The sequence below is a fragment of the Balaenoptera musculus genome, chromosome 14 (genome assembly GCF_009873245.2).
Source record: "Balaenoptera musculus isolate JJ_BM4_2016_0621 chromosome 14, mBalMus1.pri.v3, whole genome shotgun sequence".
Classification (NCBI taxonomy): domain Eukaryota; kingdom Metazoa; phylum Chordata; class Mammalia; order Artiodactyla; family Balaenopteridae; genus Balaenoptera; species Balaenoptera musculus.
In genome coordinates this window covers 29,190,800-29,210,623 of record NC_045798.1, presented here as the reverse complement: position 1 = coordinate 29,210,623, position 19,824 = coordinate 29,190,800, and the positions used below count along the sequence as shown (strand labels likewise).

The 19,824-nt window shown below is 46.5% G+C and overlaps 1 protein-coding gene across 26 annotated transcripts in view; it reads left to right on the top strand.

Annotated features, from left to right (window-relative positions):
* The window catches only part of PRELID3A (PRELI domain containing 3A), a 105,921-nt gene that overhangs the window by 41,220 nt on the left and 44,877 nt on the right, over positions 1-19,824 (top strand). For 13 of the 26 annotated variants that reach the window (XR_005022628.1, XR_005022629.1, XM_036874934.1 and 10 more), the window contains exons 2-5: positions 1,220-1,388; positions 2,049-2,157; positions 3,304-3,374; positions 3,467-3,569. Coding sequence is in view for 24 of the 26 variants with exons in the window: in XM_036874931.1 (XP_036730826.1) it covers positions 1,220-1,388; positions 2,049-2,157; positions 3,304-3,374; positions 3,467-3,569 (452 nt within the window). In the remaining 2 variants the exon portion in view is untranslated. Of the gene's footprint in view, positions 1-1,219; positions 1,389-2,048; positions 2,158-3,303; positions 3,375-3,466; positions 3,570-5,043; positions 6,256-15,425; positions 15,969-19,824 lie in introns of those variants that run through there. The other 13 variants (XM_036874954.1, XM_036874943.1, XM_036874956.1 and 10 more) reach the window with 5 other exon arrangements.

Sequence of the window (19,824 nt, the reverse complement as noted above, 5' to 3'; positions counted from 1 at the left end):
AAGCTAGATTAAAAAAATAATAATAATGCGCCAGAGGGGTCTGGTTACACCACTGTCCACAGGGTGGCCTGTTGTGCAGTTACTTAGAGTCATATTTCTGATAATAGCCTCATGATGCAGGAAAATGTTCGTCTGTTACATATAAAAAGCGGTGATCAGTGCATGTAAGGAGCATGATCCCAGTTTAATTCCTGAGTGTGTGCATGTCCATGCATGCGTGTCTCCAGGTCTTGGGTCTGGGCTGTGTCTGTACATGCCGCTCAAACCTGTGTGGGTACATATGGGGAAACAACGGTGTTGTCGAGACGCACCCACCTCTGTGGGGATGCACCTGGGCGCACATCCTGAAGGAAAAACCAGGACAGCAGCGCCTGGGGAAGGTCCACCCTAAGTACCCCAGACTCTGAGCCCTTGGACGCCCTTACGGCTGCTGCCCTCAACAGGCCCAGAGCTCCGGGGAGCAGGGGCAGCTGTGTGGTCTCTGACGTCAGGAAATAAACGGGGACACTGGTGTCCACCCCTCACTCCAGGGCTCAGGGCCAGAGGGGAGGGGTGGGGTCTATAGGATGCCTGCACAGACTTGTCTCCAGATAGTGAAATTGTGGATTTTTATTTTCCTCATCCTGTGTTATTTTTCAAAATTTCGAATACATTTTTTAATAATCAGAAAACATATGTAGCCATTTCAAGTCACATACTGTTTAGAAGTTGGAACAAAGTAGTTGCTTCAGGACCTCATAGCTGGGCAGCAGCTGTGGGCGATCCGTGTTGGGCAGGTGTGCTGCTCTGGCCTGTGGTGGGCTGCAGGGGTGAGGCGGGCGGTCAGCAAAAGGGCCCCCACAGTTACTGCGACCAGGTGGAGGCAGAAATGAGCCCTGGCCCCCTGGCCTTGCAGCCCACAGAGCAGCACGGAAGGTGGTGACAGGCAGGGGATAGGGACATTGTCTCTTGCCCAGAAGCCCCAGACCAAAAGGTTCTGCCTCTTTAGGCTCTGCAGGGCTGGGGAAGTAGGGGGCCCTCAGCCAAGCTGGTACAGCCAAGCCTGAGCCTGGTCTGCGCCCCCTGCCCACCCCCTGGTTGCCCGGGGGATCAGGGATCCAGGATCTGGGTCCAGAGCCCAACTCCTCAGGCATATTTGTTGGAACAAAGCTTGAAGAACAGGGTTGACCTGACTTTGGACCCACTGCCCGCTCATGCTGGTGGTTGCATTTTCCTCCAGCCACCCATGGGACACAGTCATCAAGGCTGCCATGAGGAAGTACCCGAATCCCATGAACCCCAGTGTCGTGGGCGTCGACGTGCTGGAGCGCAGTGTGGACAGCCGGGGCCGGCTTCACAGCCACCGCCTCCTCAGCACCGAGTGGGGGCTGCCCGGCCTCGTGAGAGCGGTGAGCCCCCAGTGGAGCCCGGCTGCACCCGCATGACCCCCAGCTACACTCACACAGCTGTCTACACCCGCCGGCCCAGCTGGCACCATATGCAGGGAATGACAACCTTCCCATTTGGGATTTCTGGGAAGCCCCAGAGATGGTTTGTTTCTCTGTGAATTGAGTTAATCGTCCACCTGAGCGTTCAACACATCCCCTGACCCACCTGCAGTGGGGACACTGCCCACAGGACCCCCAAAATCCCATGACCCCCGGTCCCCCACCCTTCCCCACACCCAGTCCCCCCACCCCAGCCTCATCGTCCTGCCTGGTGTGGCCTGAACCCCAGAGTTGGCTCCGCACAGCGGGGGCCCAGGGGGTGGGGGTCAGGGTCGGTCCACAGCTGACTCACCAGCCGGACCTTGACCTCAACCTTGGCCTCAGCGCCCCAGTTCCTGCCCTGCTTTCTCCTCTGTCTAAGCACCGGTCCCTATGTCCCTGTTTCATGTGTCCGTCCCACCTGCTGGACAGAGCACCTGGAGGAGCTGGAGGTGCTGCTGCAGCCGCACCTGCGTCCCTGGTTGAAGAGACGGGTAGCGGATAGGAAATGGCGGTCGGTGTTCCAGGATATAAGGTGGAGTTTCTAACATGTCACTATGCTGGTTTTGCTTTGTTTTTCAGATTTTGGGAACCAGTAGGACTTTGACATACATCAGAGAACATTCTATTGTGGATCCAGTGGGAAAGAAAATGGAGCTCTGTTCCACCAATGTAAGCAATGGCCACGATGGTGCGTAATGTCTTCATTTAATTTTATTTCCAGCCCACCTTTGGTCTAAGTGATCTTTTATTTTTAATAGAAAGGCTGAGTTTATTTAGCAGTATCTTACTTGTCTTTTATTCCAGTATAAAAATGTATAGAAGAACGCACATAATGATGTGAACACACCTTTGTAACCAGTGGGCAGGCCAGGGGACAGACTGGCAGCCCTGGGACCCCCGTGTGCCTCCCCAGTGCCTCCCCGCCCCCCCAGCCGCCATCCTGCCCGCCAACAGCACACTCGGCTCTTCGCAGCCACTGAAACAGCCACTTTCTTCCTGGCCTCCTCTCTCACATCTCACAATGAAGAACCATTGATATTGGCCTAATGCACATTCAAAGAGCGTGTTGGGGAAAATGGGTGGCCCGGGAGCATGGTTTACGTCAGGCCCCTTACCCTGTGGGTCGTGTCACTGTGTGCGGAGGCTCGTTGGTTTACCGCCTGGACCTCTGTCAGGGACCCCCTTTCCTTGGCCCAGGCAGCCCTTCTGCAAAGTCACAGGGAGCCGGGTGGGTGTGTCCACATCAGCCATTACTGACAGTTTATATATTGTTCTCTCTTCTCCTTCACTTGGAAAATTCCTCTTCCTCCTTCAAGAAAGCTTAGTTGTCAGTAAAGAGGGACGGTTCTTGCTGTTGTAGGAGGTCTAGTGGAAAGGAAGGGCTTTGGGCGGGACAGCCGCATGCCTGCATCCTGGTTATCACGGAATCGCTGTACGGCTGCGGGTGTCAGTGATCAACCTGTTCTGAGCCTCACTTTCCTTTTCTAAGAAAGAACAAACCTCACAGTATTGTCCTGAGGATTAATGAAAGAAAATGTTTATTAAATACAGAGCCTGGCATAAAAATATTGCACATACAATGATGACAGCTAATGAGCCCGGCTCAGGTTTGGGTGGGGTGTGAAGGGAGGGCGGTGACCGTCGCCAGGAGTGGCCAGGACGTGGTGTCCCTGAGCCGTACTTTGGCCGTGCCTCCTGGGCCTTGGTGGGCCTTGGCGTTTCGTCTATTCTGGCTCCAGTAAGTGCAGATTCGGGGATGGGAGGTGGGGGGGCAGATGGTCTGGGAAGAAATCCAAGAGAAATAGAACCTACAGCCATTGTTTCCTGTTTTAAGATCACACTCACAAACTGGGTGTCGGTGAGCGAGAGGCTGGTGTACACACCCCACCCGGAGGACCCAGGAAGGTAAGCAGACATTGAACTCCAAGGCTGGGGCGGGGCGGGGGTGCCCCCCACCCCCCAGCTGCTCAGCTCCTTCACTTCTCGCTCTCCTGCAGGACCGTGCTCACCCAAGAAGCCGTCATCACCGTGAAGGGAATCAGCCTCGGCAGCTATCTGGAAAGTTTGATGGCCAACACGATATCGTCCAACGCAAAGAAGGTACCATCTCTAGCTGTTCGGGGGCCAGATGAGCGGGGGTCCTACTGACCGTGGGCAAGTGGGGAGGGCTCCAGGCCTGGGGGAGCACAGGCCAGCAAGGCAGCCACCCCTTCCAAGAGCCGAACCATCTGGGCTCAGTTAACAAGACATACCCCACACATCCAAGACAGGTGTTGGCGTGGGCAGGCAGGACACTCGGAAATTTCAGCAGTTTCATATTTAATTGGCATTGAGTGGCTCTGGCTGAGCCTCTCCGTGTGCAGAGTTTCCCTTTGCCTCTCGCTCTGGTGGGATTTGGGAGCGAGCCTTGTGGAGGGAGTGGCGGAGGGATGGACCAGGAGGCTGTCAGCCCTGGCCTCCTCTCCAGTGGGGTTGGCATGAAGAGCTTGGGTGTTTGGGAGGCACATCCCAGGCAGTGCTGGGTGCCAGAGCAGGGCCTGGCTGTTTGCCCAGTTCCCCTTGCCGTCCTCCTTCTGCCGCCACCCCGACTCTCCCCTCTCCCCTTCTCTCTCTTGTTCTTTTTGGTCGGAAGAGATTCTTCATTCTGGGACCAGTGGGATGGCACCTAAGCCGTCCTTCCCTTCCTACCACGCTCAGGTCACGGCTTGGCCAAGAGCCATTTATGCTTGTGTTTAGGCTCATTGGTCTAGTCACTAATACAGAGCCAGTCTGCCCTATTTTTAGAAAAATCCAGATTTGAGGAAGGTCGGCAGTAGCTCAGCTCAGTTCAAGAAAGTCGGGGAGGCCCCCTGCCCAGAGCAGCATGCATCATGTCCACTCTGTGAGCCCTGGGGACAGAACCTGACCGACTCACTTTGTGTGTCCGGGGTCTGGCTTAGGGCAGGCCTGAGTGTTTGCTGAAGAATATTCTGTGAGGAAGGCAGCACTGGGTGAGGCCAGAGTCACCTCAGCCCTTTATGAGAAAAGTCAGGGGAAACTCAGTGAGGCCAGATCAAGGTCTTTTATTTCACTTTATTTGGGGGTTGCTGTTTTGGAGGCCTATGGAGAATCATGGCCGCCCCAGCTGTGGTTGCCATCCGACAGCATCCCAGCCAAGTTCGGGGGATGCCGGGGCATCCCGCGGCCTGAAGATGGAGGAGAAGCCAGAGGGGGAACTGGAGGGGGAGATGGAGGTGGAGAGGCGGGTGGCCCCGCACGCGGTTCAGGAGCCAGAAGTTAGGGGTGACTCACGGAGGAGGCTGAGGGGCCGCGCTCCCATCACTGCCCTCAGTAGGTGACGGCACTGATGAGGGGTGCGGACTCAGCATAGCTCAAGCTGGTGCGGGAATTTCAGGCAGAACAGGTGCCACCTTATTTCTGGGGCTGAGAAGCTGCCTGCAGAACGTCTTGGCTGCGTTTGCTGCAGAGCCGCGGGGCTGTCCCTGTGCATTTATGTGACCTGCATAGCCTGCTGTCTGCGGTGAGACAGGCAGGACTTCTGACACCACGTTGAAATCTTTCTGTGTTGCTCCAGGGGTGGGCTGCTATTGAGTGGATAATTGAAAATGCTGAATGCGCCCTGAGCTAACGAGGCCTGCAGCGCCCCTGTGCTGAGCGGCGGTGACTACAGGATTCTTGAACCTGGGGAGGATCTGGTGCCCACTCACCGTGTGCATGGCCTGCGTGCTGGGAGGGGGTCTGCAAGACACAGCTGCATGGGGGTCTCCAGCCCTGTAGTGAAAAACCTAACTGGGTTCATCCTCCTCCGAATGCACGAACTTGTTTCGTGGCAGGATTTATGTTCAGGTTTGTTATCTCGTCTCTGAGGGCAGTTCAGCTTCTCCTTCAAGCTGTTCTCAGCACGTGGTCATGTGTCCCAGGACTGGTGTGTCCTCAGCAGGAAGGCTTTCACGAGCAGGTCCAGACAGTGTGAAGGGCTGATCTTATGGGGGCAGTTTTCACTGGGGGCAAGACTGGAATACCTGCCCACGTTCCTGTGAAGGTGCCCCAGGCCTGGGCGTCAGTGCTGTGGTGAGAAGGCAGCCCTCCTCCCCTCGTGCTGCCAGCTGTGCACCCTCACTGGCCAGTCGCTTTTAGTGGCCGAAGCCGTTGCAGCATCTCCTTGAGCTTCACAAACACTCCTTGGTTTCCTAGGCCAAGTGGCTTGGGTGTCAGAGCGGATTTGACACTCGTGTGGTCAGCGGTCGTCTCTGTACTTCGTAACTTCAGAGTTTCCTGCTTCCCTCTGCTCATGGAATCCTTACACTCCTGCCTTGAACCTCCTCTCGCTCTTGGCTTTCCGAGCTGTGCTGCTCTGGGCCCTGCTTCCCACCATCGGTCGGACAGTCGGTCTGTCTGTAGCATGTGTGCACACTCAGCACCTCTGTCAACAGACGTGAGCCCCATGGCTCAGGCTCCTTTAAGAACTTCCTGCTGATTTTGTTTAAGCCACTGACGCTTAGGTTTGCCAGGACCTTCACCTTGAACCCAGAATCATGACCTTCTTCCTTGGATGAACCACTAGGGTGACCTCATGCAGAGAGCCTGCCCACCTTGTGGGCGTCCTGCTTGTGCGTGTGCATGTGTGTGTTTGATGGTGTGTGTGGAGTGTGTGTGGTGTGTATGTGATGCTGTCACTTTGAGTTGTGGACTCTGTCACATTCTGTTTCCTCATAAACTAGAGCTAAACTGCCTCAGTCTTTAATCAGATGCCTCACCAAAAAAAATACCATCAAAAAGCAGGAAAAGGAAGAGAAGAAGGAAGAAGCGAGTCTGGAGTGCGGTTCTGGCTGGGTTGGGAGAGGCGGGAGCTGCTGGGCCACAGCCTCCACCAGGCTTGTCAGTCATGACCACACAGGGCAGGAGGCCCGGCTGGTGGTGGCGCCCGTGGAGCGAGGCCCGGGGAGCAGACCTGCTGGGAGGAGGCCGGGCCGCCGCTCTGCCCACTCCATGCTGAGCCACGCACCTGCTCTGCCACCAGAGCCAGGTTTGCTCAGACGGCTGTGGGGCCTTACCTGTCCTCCCTCAGCTCCAGCTCTTCTGCCGACTCTCGGCGTCTCACTAAAGAGCTTGTCTCTTTTCAGAGGACACCCCATTTCCCTCACTCGCCCTTGATCCACAGTCTCACTGCCGGTCTCTTCACACACATCTGGCCACCAGTTGTCACCTCAGAGGCAGTTGACGTGTGTCCCTGTCTTACCCCCATCATGGATCTGCACACGCTAGAGTCGGGGTGTCCACCCCGATGGCGACACAGGGACAGTTAGGATTGGTCGGGATAGCCGCATGCTCTGCCCTTGGGCTGCAACTAGACTGTCCCGCCGTCCGGGGCCCCCGGCCAGCCCGCAGCCTGTGCTGCTCCTCACCACGCAGGCACCCGCAGCCACTGTCAGGAGGTCGCAGCAAAAGAGCTGTGATTTCAAGCTCTGAGCTGTCCTGTTAGCGTCAAGGTACCTCCCACTGGGAGTTCTAATTTTCTCATTTTCAAAAGTAAAATGTAGTATCTCTTTTTAGTGTGTTTCAGATTATAAAAACTTTAGAGAAGCTCTCCTCCGTAAAGGATGGGTAGAACTATACTCTACTGTGGTTTTTTTAGATACTGCTTTTTCTTTGATGATAGTACTTCCAATCCAAAATGAAATGAAATTCATTTTTATTTTTATGAGAATATTTTATGCACATAGCGTAAGGTGAAATAGAGTTAAAAGTTTTATGACAAAAACAATCCCTCTTGGGCTTCCCTGGTGGCGCAGTGGTTGAGAGTCTGCCTGCCAATGCAGGGCACGCGGGTTCGAGCCCTGATCTGGGAGGATCCCACATGCCGCGGAGCAACTAGGCCCGTGAGCCACAACTACTGAGCCTGCGCGTCTGGAGCCTGTGCTCCGCAACAGGAGAGGCCGCGATAGTGAGAGGCCCGCGCACCGCGATGAAGAGTGGCCCCCGCTTCCCACAAGTAGAGGAAGCCCTCGCACAGAAACGAAGACCCAACACAGCCATAAATAAATAAATAAATAAATTTATAAAAACAATCCCTCTTACCTCTTCTGCAAAGCGCTCTTCTACCCTTCTGAGGGGGCTGTTGACTCTTTTGGTAGTTTTGGCATTTACTGTTAGATTTCTAAATAAATAAGCATATTCTGCTATTTCTTGATTCAACAATTTTAGACGTTATCTGCTGACTTCCTGCCGTGGTAGATGGTTATTTTCTCTCTTAAATCTTCTTCCCCTCCCCCATTTCTCCAATGTAACTATATTGTCACTTATTGTTAAAAGCACATTGGTTCCATAATTAAAACATACATAACTATTGTTTACTACCAAGTGAAAAAGTGTACTGTAATTACATTTTCTTTTCTTCTTTCTTTCTTTCTTTCTTTTGGCTGCACCGGGTCTTATTTGCGGCATGTGGGATCTTCGCTGCGGCACACAGGATCTTTAGTTGTGGCATGCGGACTTCTTAGTTGCGGCATGTGGGATCTAGTTCCCTGACCAGGGATTGAACCTGGGCCCCCCTGCATCGGGAGCACGGACTCTTACCCACTGGACCACCAGGGAAGTTCCTACATTTTCTTTCTTATGTAGCTTTTTTCTCCTTGAAGGTAGTAAGTGTCTTATCCTCTTCATCTGTTTAATCTTATTTTTAGAAGTCGCTGGCTGAGTCCCCCACACTCTTCACCTCTTCACCTGCTCTCTGCAGCACCTTGTGACATCCTTTTCCAAGGTCAGACCCTGTAGGTAGCACACCCCTTTCTCATTTCTCTGGCGCTGTACTTCCTGGAGGCCAGTCTTGCTCTCTCTGACCAGCAGCTGTGTGGCTGTCATCCCTCCTGGCCATTTCCTCGGCTCGTCTCCCCTCCTGGAGCCCTTGTCTCCTGGCCTCCCTGCCTTCCTCTCTCTGTTTCTTACCACAGGATGGGGAAGGACGCCCCATAGTAGCTTCCAAGATTTGGCACATCTGAAAATGTCCCTTCTGTTTCCACTCTTCACTCAAAGCTTGGTTGGACATACAGCTGTAGATAAAAATACTTTCAGAATTTTGAAGGCTCTGCTCCATCGTTTTCCACTCCAATTCCTGAGCCTCTGTATGTGGCTTTTTTTTCCTCTCTGAAAACTTTCAGGATCTCTTTGTCCCTGATGTGAAATTTCATACAGCTAAGCTTTGTTTGAAGTGAACTTTTTAAATCTCTCTGTGCTGCACTGTGTGTGTTAAATTCCTGTTTTTGATGCTGCGCTACAATTATGTAAAACGTTACTGAGGGATGTAATGCAGGCAGCTTTGCAGCTTCCAGTGAGTCTATGTTAATTTCAAAATTAAAGGTTAAAAAAATACATAAATAGTGACTTCATGGAAAATGGTAGAGGTGGGTGCTCCCACCTCTGAAACAAATCAATAAACAGTCCTCCCATTGAAACAATCAGTAAACTGGCAAGAAAAAATATGACAGAATCAACTTTTGTAGAACTCTGGATTCTAGTCAAATACCTAAACCAACAAGTGGGGTGCTGAATGAATCTTGATTAACCCACCCTGCAGATTTTGGACTTCGCAGCCTCCAAAAGTAGAGCAGCCAATTCCTTAAAATAAATCCCTGTGTGTATGTGTGTGTGTGTGTGTGTATGTGTGTATATATACACACACATACACACACACACACACACACACACACACACATTTTATTGGTTCTGTTTCTCTGGAGAACCCTGACTAATACACTATTGAAGCTAAAACTGGTATCAATTCAAACTAGATTTTTATGAATTTAAGATGATAATTATAATTACCAGGATATCCAGTAAGAAAATAACTAAAAACTATATACAAAATAAAACAAAGGGGGAATTAAAATGTTATACTAGAAGAAAATCAAACATAATAGGAGGCAGTGAAGAAAGAATTCAGGAACAAAAGTTGTGAAATTTATAGAAAACAAATAGCAAAATGTAAGAAGTTAGTACATCTTTAACATTTACTTTAAAGGTAAATGGATTAAGTTTACCAATTAAAAGACAGAGATTGGCAGGATGGATGAAAAAACATGATCCTACTATATATGCTGCCTATAAAAGACTCACTTTAAAGCCAAAGAGGTAAATAGGTTGAATGTGAAAGGACGGAAAAAGATATTCCATGAAAATGGTAACTAAAAGAGAGCTGAGCTGGGTGGCCACACTAATATCAGAAAAAACAGACTTTAAGGCAAAAATTGTTACAAAAGGCAAAGAAAGATATATACATACCACACTACAGAACCCCCAAATATATGCAGCAAACATTAGCAGAAGAGAGAAATAGACAATTCTATAATGATAGAGACTTCAATAGTCCACTTTCAATAATGGATAGAATGTCCATTATTGGATAGACAGAAGATCAGTAAATAAATGGAGGATTTGAAGTACGCTGTAAACCAACTTGACCTAACACACATATAGAACACTTCACCCAATAACAGCAGAATACACATTTTTCTCAAGAGCACATGGAATATTCTCCAGGATAGACCATATGTTAGGCCAAAAACCAAGTGTCAGTAAATTTAAGAAGACTGAAATCATAGTATCTTTTGTGATCACAATGAAATGAAGTTAGAAATCAGTAGCATAAGGAAAACTGGAAAATTCACAAATGTGGAATTTAAAAAACGTACATCTAACAACCAGTGAGTCAAAGAAGAAATTATAAGTGAAATCATAAAATGGGATGAATGAAAATGAAAACAACATATTAAAACTTATGCAGTGAGAGCAGTGCTCAGATGGAAATTCATAGTTACAAACACATATGTTAAAAACAGAGGAAGCTGTCAAATCATTAACCTGACTTTAAGGACCTAGAAAATGAAGAAGCAGCTAAATCCATGGCTTGCAGAAGGAAAGAAATGATAAAGATTAGAGAGGAGATAAAATAGAAACTAGGAAAATTATACAATTATTGAAACCAAAAGTTGTTTTGAAAAGATTAACAAAATTGACAAACCTTTAGTTAGACTGACCAAGAACAAAAGAGGATTCAAAATAAAAAAATCAGAATTGAAAGCAGGGGCATTACTACAGACCTTACAGAAGTAAAAGGATATAAGAAAATACAGGCATACCTCATTTTATTGCATTTCGCTTTACTGCACTTTGCAGATACTGCGTTTTTTTTTTTTTTTACAAATTGAAGGTTTATGGCACCTCCGCCTCAAGCAAGTCTGTTGGCACCATTTTTCCAATAGCATTTGCTCACATCATGTCTCTGTGTCATGGTTTGGTAATTCTTGGAATATTTCAAACTTTTTCATTATTATTATATTTGTTACGGGGATCTGTTATCAGTGATCTTTGATGTCACTACTACAACATGCTGAAGGCTCAGATAATTAGCATTTTTTAGCAATAAAGTATTTTTAAATTAAAGTTATGTATATATATTTTTAGACATAATGGTATTGCATACTTAATATACTACAGTATAGCATAAACATAACTTTTATATGCACTGGGAAACCAAATATTTCTTGTGACTCGCTTTATTGTGATATTCACTTTATTTTCATGGTCTGGAATTGAACCTGCCATATCTCCAAGTTATGCCTGTACTATGAACGATTATACCAGAACAAATTAGATAACCTAAGTGAGATGGACAAATTTCTGGAAACATACAACTTACCAAAACTGATTCAGGAAGAAACAGAAAATCTCATCAGGCCTGTAACAGGTAGAGATTGAATCAGTAATTAAAAACCTCCCAACAAAGAAAAATCCAAACATTAAAGAAGAATTAACACCAATCCTTCGCAAACTCTTCCAAAAAAACAGAGGAGGGAATACATCCTAACATTCTGAGAGACCGGTATTAGCCTGATACTAAAATTAGGCAAAGACACCCCCAGAAAATAAAACTACAGACTGATATCCTTTATGAATATTGATGCAAAAATCCTTAACAAAATACTTGTAAGCTGAGTAGGAAATAGAGAATAGGAAAATAACAGAATTATTGAAACCAGTGTTGTTTTGTTGAAAAGATTAATAAAATTGACAAACCTTCCAACTTTTTTCACTAGTTTTTATCTTGGCAAGCTGTATTCTAGATTTCTAAATCTTTCTTGTTCATTATGGCATCCTGTCCTTGCTTCCCTCCTGTCTATAGAGATGAGTGTGAAGGGAGCTTTCCTCTGTGTCCATCTGTGTTGGGGGCTTTACTGTGACACACTCAGCGCGAAGCATTGCCCTCTACACTGGGTGACCCTTTTCTGCAGTGAACCTCTTGTTCCATGACCTCTAGGTAACTCTGTATAATCTCATAGAGGTAATGGTCTAAACTTGTCATGTAGGGAGTTCTGTTCTAGAGGGAGACATGAATATTTGTCATTTTGGAAACCATGGTTTTTAAAAATATATATATACACATACATTTTTATTGCAGTATAGTTGATTTACAGTATTTTATATAAGTTTCAGGTGTACTACATAGTGATTCACAATTTTTAATGGTTATATTCCATTTATAGTTATTATAAAATATTGACTATATTCCCTATGCTGTACAATATATCCTTATTGCTTCTCTATTTTATACGTAGTAGATTGTTCCTCTTAATCCCCCACCCCTATCATGCCCCTCTCCCTTCCCTCTCCCCACTGGTAACCTCTAGTTTGTTTTCTGTATCTGTGAGTCTGTGCAAACCACATTTTTGAAGCAGGGATAAAAGTGCCAGAAAGGGTGGATTCTTGTGAGCCTTCTACAATGGCTATGGTGTTCAGAAGTCCCCTGTGTAGTTTTGGAGGAAGACTGCATTTTTAGGGCAAGGACAGTTGTAAATGTCAGTTATTTGGACTCTTCAATTTTCTAGTAGACTGAAGTTGGGTAAAAATAAGCACATGCATGTGCTGGGTTTTTATTCTCCTATGTTTTCCATTATCAATACATTTTTTTCTTGGGGGGTGTTAGTCATTAAGAAAGCAGTAGTGATTATCTTCAAAATTTGTTTAGTGCAAAAGTGTTTGGCTTTGTAACTTTCAGTTTGGTCTGGAAGTGGATTCAATATTTATTTGTATTTGGAATTCACCATTAGTACAGTAGCAAATGTTGTCTGACAGAATACACGAAGCTGAGTGCGGATGGCCGTGTGAAACTTAACCTTGATTTCTAATTTGAGAAATACTCTCTGCTAGCATTTCTTAATGAGTATCTGTCAACACTGCTGTTGCACTGACCTTCAGAAGGTACCCCCGGCATCCAGGGGCGGCCCCCTCTCCTGAGATGACCTAGGCAGGAGGCTGGAGAACATGAGCGCGGTGGGACCTGACCGAGGCCTTCTTCCCCGGGAGGGTCCTCACTGCTATTCTCTCAGCCAGGTCACAAGGCCTTGGAGTGGGTTATCGGCTGCCTGAACTCAGAGCTGGAGGGGCTGGCAGGCCCCGCCTGCGCCAGGGCTTGAAGCGCCACTGGCACCTGGCCTTGTGGTTCCCTGCACCCAGGACAGGAGACACAGAGTCCGGGCAGCAAGTTGACAGCTGGGGCTGCACACACACGCTCTACATGTGTGTCCAAGGGAACATTCGCGGTTACTGCCATGCGTGCCTGGGGACACTGAGGAGAAGGACTCTGGAAAGGGGCTGAATTTGCTACATTCGGGCCTGTTGTTCACATTTACCTTTCTTTTTTTGGTGGAAAGATTTTTTGTTTAAGAAGTTAAACTTCTGATATCCCTTCCCTAGAAACCAAGGTATCAGGGTGAAAAAGGAATGGCTTTCTCACACTCCGTAACCTCCCACATTCAAATGGAAAGTTCTTGTGGGTGCTGATCCGCAGGTTTGCTGTGGTTGGAGACGGTCGATATTTGCCTCGGATTCTCAGGAAGGATGACCTGTCAGAGGGCGGGAGCAGGTTTTAAACGTGAGAGCCTGAGGTTGGTCTTGGAGCTTGTTAACATGACACATTCCAGGCCGTCAGCCTCGGGGCTCCTGCCAGGTCCGGCTGTGGCTGCTCAGACCAGGCCTGGCGCTCAGTGGCCCAGGAGCCCTGTGCTCCGTCGGGGGCTGGGCGTGGCCTCTGCAGAGCCTCCGCCGACCGGCCCATACTCAAGTCTCATGTTCTACAAACATCACTTCATTTGTTTGTCAGACATCATTATCTCCCACTGACCACAGACCTTAGATTTATTTACGGACATGTGTTTTTAATTATACGTATATAGTAACATAAAGAAAGCATCCTTATTTCATTTTAGTTTCTGAACATGAAATGGGATACATTTTTATGTTTAACCAAACCAACCAGTTTAGTGTTTTAGAGAAATGAGTATCAGGAGGAGGTGTTTGTTTTGATAATGTATTACTTGCGTAAGGTTTATTTTTTTGCCAAAAGCATAGAAATAAATCCAGAATTCTGCTGCCTTTCCTCAGTTTCCTGTGTTACATCCCTGTTATTGTGGCCCTGAAGTCTGGTAGGAATAAAAGTTGAAATGCACTAGTTACTGTGTCAAGTATGCAGATAAACCAGAAGTTACTGGGCTGATGTTCAGGAGAAACCGAGAGTATTTTCTGGAAGCTGGGCCCCAGGCCATCCTGTGGTCTGTGTAGGCGCCAGCCTCCTGGTTGGGTGGCCCCGCCTCGCCATTACTGTAGAAGCAGTGCCAGGGGCTCTGGGATCAGAGGCTTCTCTTCTTGTAGGAAAAGCGATGGTGCTGAATATCCTTTGAAGAGTCTTCTGCCCATCTGGCATTAGAACCAACTGTTGCAAGTGTCTCTGATTTGAGCCAGTGTCTTTTGGCTTCGTAAGAGTGGGTGACTGTTTGCGCCAGCATTTCTGTCCTCATGTTAAGGAACGGGGTGCTTCGATGTAGGAGTTACCTGCTGGGTGTCTGTTACGAGTTCCATTTTCTTCCAGAGTAGTCTTCCCTAGCAGACCTCTACTTATGGCTAGGCCTTAGTGAATGCCCATATATTAAGAACAGATTTTCACAGGTTCTGTTACAACTTAAGTATCCAAAGGAGAGGCAGGGTCATTCTGGTGACTCTGGCGGCTAGGGAGAGAGCACTTTGCCAGCCCATCGTGGGGCTAAAGGCGTGTGGGAGTGAACCGGGCAGACCACGTGACCCCTGAGCTTTGTTCCTGTCTGTAAAGTGTGGACACTGGGACCAACCAGAGAGCGAAGTATCCAACCAGAAAGCGAGGTGAAGGCCTCATGGCTCCTGGTCCACAGTGCTGTTTCTGCCTGTGCTGGCCTGTCGCTGGGCTGCAGAGTCCCTCAAGGGGACCACTGGTGGGGCTGGAATTGGGAACACTGGGCTTCACAGATGGAACATACTTTTTTTTAACAATGGTATTTTTGTTTTTTAAAAAAACTTTTATAATCACTAGTAAGAGTTAACTATCAACAGTGAAAGAGGCAGGCAGTAAGAAATGAATGGACACTGACTCAGTAGTGAACTGGATTTCTGGCCTTGACTTCTCATCACGTTCTATGCTTGTGTTTTCAGCTGTTATAGGACAGTTTGCTTAGGGCAGGAGTTGGCAAACCACAGCCCATGAGGTGGGAATGGTTTTTGTATCTTTAAAGGGTTGTAAATAAACCCCTCCACACAGGAGCGTACGTGACATAGACCTAAGAGGCCCACGAAGGCTGAAATATTTACCATCTGGCCCTTTACAGAAAAAGTTTCTGTAAAGCCAACCCCTTTCTTAGAAATTACACTGCATCTTTCAGTCAACATAAATAAAACTAAATTTGGTCCCTTCCACCGAACTGCTTTCCTCTCCCCGCTTTCTAATCAGTGCTCCTTCCATTTCCCAAGTACAAAACCTGAGGTATTTGAGACGTCTTCCCCCTGCTCGTTCTCTGTAGCCATTTGGAAACCAAATATTGCTCTAAAAGGTCTCATCAATTCTCTGTCTTCTCATTTCACCGTCCCTGTCTGGTTTAGGTGCTTATTGCGTGGGGTGGCTGGCTGCCTCCTGCCGACCACACCCACACGTGGCCTCCTCCATAGAAAGGGCTGACCTGTGGGGTCAGTGAAATACTGCAGAATACCCCATCATGGGTGTGGCTTCCCAGGCCGGTCATGAAAGATGTGCTTTGGGGCAAGCTGGATGCCAGGTTGTGCGGACATGGGAGGAGCCGTCCCGGAAGCAGATCCTCTGGCCCCAGTGAAGCCTTCAACTAAGTGCACCCGCATTAGAGACCCAGGCTGGAGCCACCCAGCTAGAGCTGCACCCCACCTCCTGACCCATAGAAACCTGTGTGGCACTAAATGTTTATTATTAACTGATACTTCACCATGTACTAAGTACACTCACCTTTGAACTGGTCTCCCTTTCCTTCTGTTCCACTTCTTGTCAGATTACTCAAAAATAATCCTGTCATAACTCCCCTTGATTAAAAAGCTAGAGCAATTTCTCATTACCTTTCTTGTTTTGTTTTTTATTTTTTAATTTTATTGGAGTATAGTTGATTTACAGTGTTGTGTTAGTTTCAGGTGTACAGCAAAGTGATTTAGTTATACATATATTCATTCTTTTTCAGATTGTTTTCTCAAATAGGTTTTCACAGAATACTGAGTAGAGTTCCCTGCGCTATACAGTAGGCCCTTGTTGGTTATCTGTCTTATATACAGCAGTGTGATTTATCCCTCTCCACCACGTTTCCTCTTTGGTAACCATAAGTTTGTTTCCAATATGTGAAAGTCTGTTTGTTTTGTAAATAAGTTCATTTGTATCATTTAAAAAAATTAGATTCCACATATGAGTGCTATCATATGATATTTGTCTTTCTCTGACTTACTTCACTTAGTGTGATAATCTGTAGGTCCATCCATGTTGCTGCAAATGGCATTATTTCATTCTTTTTTATGGCAGAGTAAAATTCCATCATATATATGTACCACATCTTCTTTATCCATTCCTCTGTCGATGGACATTTAGGTTGCATCCATGTCTTGGCCATTGTAAATAGTGCTGCAGTGAACATTGGGGTGCCTGTATCTTTTCGAATTATGATTTTCTCCGGATATATGCCCAGGACTGGGATTGTTGGATCATATGGTAGCTCTATTTTTAGTTTAAGGAAGCTCCATACTGTTCTCCATATTGGTTGTACCAATTCACATTCCCCACAACAGTGTACAAGGGTTCCCTTTCTCCACACCCTCTCTAGCATTTACTGTTTGTAGACTTTTTGATGGTGGCCATTCTGACCGAAGTGATACCTCATTGTAGTTTTGATTTGCATTCCTCTGATAATTAGTGATGTTGATGTCTTTTTATATGTTTTTTGGCCATTTCTTTGTCTTCTTTGGAGAAATGTCTATTTAGATCTTCTGCCCATTTTGTGATTGGGTTGTTTGGTTTTTTTTGTGTTTTTTTTGATATAGAGCTGCATGAGCTGTTTGTATATTTTGGAGATTAATACTTTGTTGGTCACTTTGTTGGCAAATGGGGTTGGCAACCCCATTCTGTGGGTTGTCTTTTCATTTTGTTTATGCTGTGCAAAAGCTTTTAAGTTTAATTAGGTCCCATTTGTTTATTTTTGTTTTTATTTTCATTACTTCTACAAGGTGGATCAAAGAAGACATTGCTGCAATATATGTCAGAGAGTGTTCTGCCTATGTTTTCCTCTAGGAGTTTTATAGTGTCCAGCCTTACATTTAGGTCTTTGATCCATTCTGAGTTTGTTTTTGTATATGGTGTTAGAGAGTGTTCTAATTTCATTCTTTTACATGTAGCTGTTCAGTTTTCCCAGCACCATTTATTGAAGAGACTGTCTTTTCTCCACTGTATGTTCTTGCCTCCTCTGTCATAGATAAATTGACCGTAGGTGCATAGGTTTATTTTTGGGCTTTCTATCCTGTTCCATTGATCTATATTTCTGTTTTTGCACCAGTACCATACTGTTTTGATGACTGTAGCTTTGTAGTATAGTCTGAAGTCAGGGAGCCTGATTCCTCCAGCTCCATTTTTCTTTCTCAGGATTGCTTTGGCTATTCGGGGTCTTTTGTGTTTCCATACAAATTTAAAAATTTTTTGTTCTAGTTCTGAGAAAAATGCCATTGGTAATTTTTTTTCTGGCCGTGCCAGACGGCATGTGAGATCTTAGTTCCCTGACAAGGGATCAAACCTGTGCCCCCTGCATTGGAAGTGTGGAGTCTTAACCTCTGGACTACCAGGGAAGTCCGCCATTGGTAATTTGATAGGGATTGCACTGAATCTGTAGATTGCTTTGGGTAGTATAGTCATTTTGACAATATTGATTCTTCCAATCAAGAACATGGTATATCTTTCCATCTATGTTTGTGATCTTCGATTTCTTTCATCAGCATCTTACAGTTTTCAGAGTAAAGGTCTTTTATCTCCTCAGGTATGTTTACTCCTATTTTTATATATATTTTTAAAGATCTATTTATTATTTATTTATTTTTATTTTTGGCTGAATTGGGTCTTCGTTGTGGCATGTGGGATCTTCATTGAGGCATACGGGATCTTTCATTGCGGCACGCAGGCTCTTCATTGTGGTGCGCGGGCTTCTCTCTAGTTGTGGCATGTGGGTTTTCTCTTCTCTAGTTGTGGTGCGCAGGCTCCAGAACGTATGGGCTCTGTAGTTTACGGCATGCAGGCTCTAGTTGAGGCGCGCAAGCTCAGTAGTTGTGGCATGCGGGCTTAGTTGCCCTGTGGCATGTGGGATCCAATTTCCCCGACCAGGGATGGAACCCAAGTCCCCTGCATTGTAAGGCGGATTGTTTACCACTGGACCACCAGGGAAGTCCCTATTGCTGTTTTATTCTTTTTGATGCGATGGTAAATGGGATTGTTTCCTTAATTTCTCTTTCTGATCTTTTGCTGTTAGTATGTAGGAATGCAAGAGATTTCTGTGTATTAATTTTGTATCCTGCAACTTTACTGAATTCATTGATGAGCTCTAGTAGTTTTCTGGTAGCATCTTTAGGATTTTCTATGTATAGTATCATGTCATCTGCAAACAGTGACTGTTTTACTTCTTTTCCAGTTTGGATCCTTTTTATTTCTTTTTCTTCTCTGACTGCCGTGGCTAGGACTTCCACCAGTATGTTGAATAAAAGTTGCAACAGTGGACATCCTTGTCTTATTCCTGATCTTGGAGGGAATGCTTTCAGCTTTTCACTGTTGAGAATGATGTTAGCTCTGGGTTTGTTGTATATGGCGTTTATTATGTTGAGGTAAGTTCCCTCTATGCCCACTCTCACTGGAATCAAAACCAAGGTCTAGGCATTGGCCCAGATGATTCTGATCCAGGTGTCATCAGACCACACTTTGGGGCATATTGGGTCCCCTCCCTCCTCTGAACCCACCTTGAAATCTACTTCCATGAAGGTGTTCTTGACTGATACCAGCTCACAGCTTACTACAAATTCCTAGACATTTATATTGCTTTGGATTTTTTTGAACTATTCACACATGTATTTGACCAGGAGCCAAGATGAGATGTTTACTTTGCACACACAGCCCTGGGCATTCACTGAGTGCTTGGTGACGTGAGGACTGGATTCAGAATCATAGCCCTTGGTGGGAAAGCAGGTGGAAACACAGCAGGGTCATGAGCACAGCATCGGAAGTGGTGACCTCAGGTGTGATGCTGGGCTAGTGGTTTGACCTTGGGCAAATGACCACTTTGCTATTCCTGTTTTTCAGATGTAAAAGAGGGTATGCACAGCACCTGCTTAGAGTTGAGTATCAGAGTTGTGGCTGAGGGTGCTTTGCACAGTACCTGATATGGAAAAGTGCTTGAAACCAAGCAGGACCCTGCAGGGCCTTTGTGGTGACAGACCCCACCCTCCCATGTCCCCTGCCTCTTGTTTGTAGAAAAGCTTTAGCCTCCTAGGCCTTCCCCAATTTCCAAAGAGCAAATTTAATCAGAGAAGTGAGAAAATGCAGAAACAAATGAAAACAGTCAAGCAAGTCAAAGTAATGATAATTTAGCCATTAAACGAACTCAAGGAGCTTTAGTTCCTCCTCAAGGGCTATAGGTAATATCCTGAACTATATCCTGAGTTGTTTTGCAGATACTAAACCCTCACCAGGTGGAGAAGTTAACTGCATGTTGACCACAAGCACATAGACCCCTAGAGTGGTTAGAATCAGAAGGTTGATGATATTAACTGCTGAAATACCACCCTGTTACCTCACCACCCACCAATCAGACAAATGTCCACAGGCTGATATGGCACCCATGACCCTCTCCCTCACCTTGCCTTTAAAAACCCTTGGCTGAAGGACATCAGGGAGTTTGGGTCTTTTGGTCACGAGCTGCCCATTCTCCTTGCTTGGCCCCATGTTGGGTGCCTTGCAATAAAT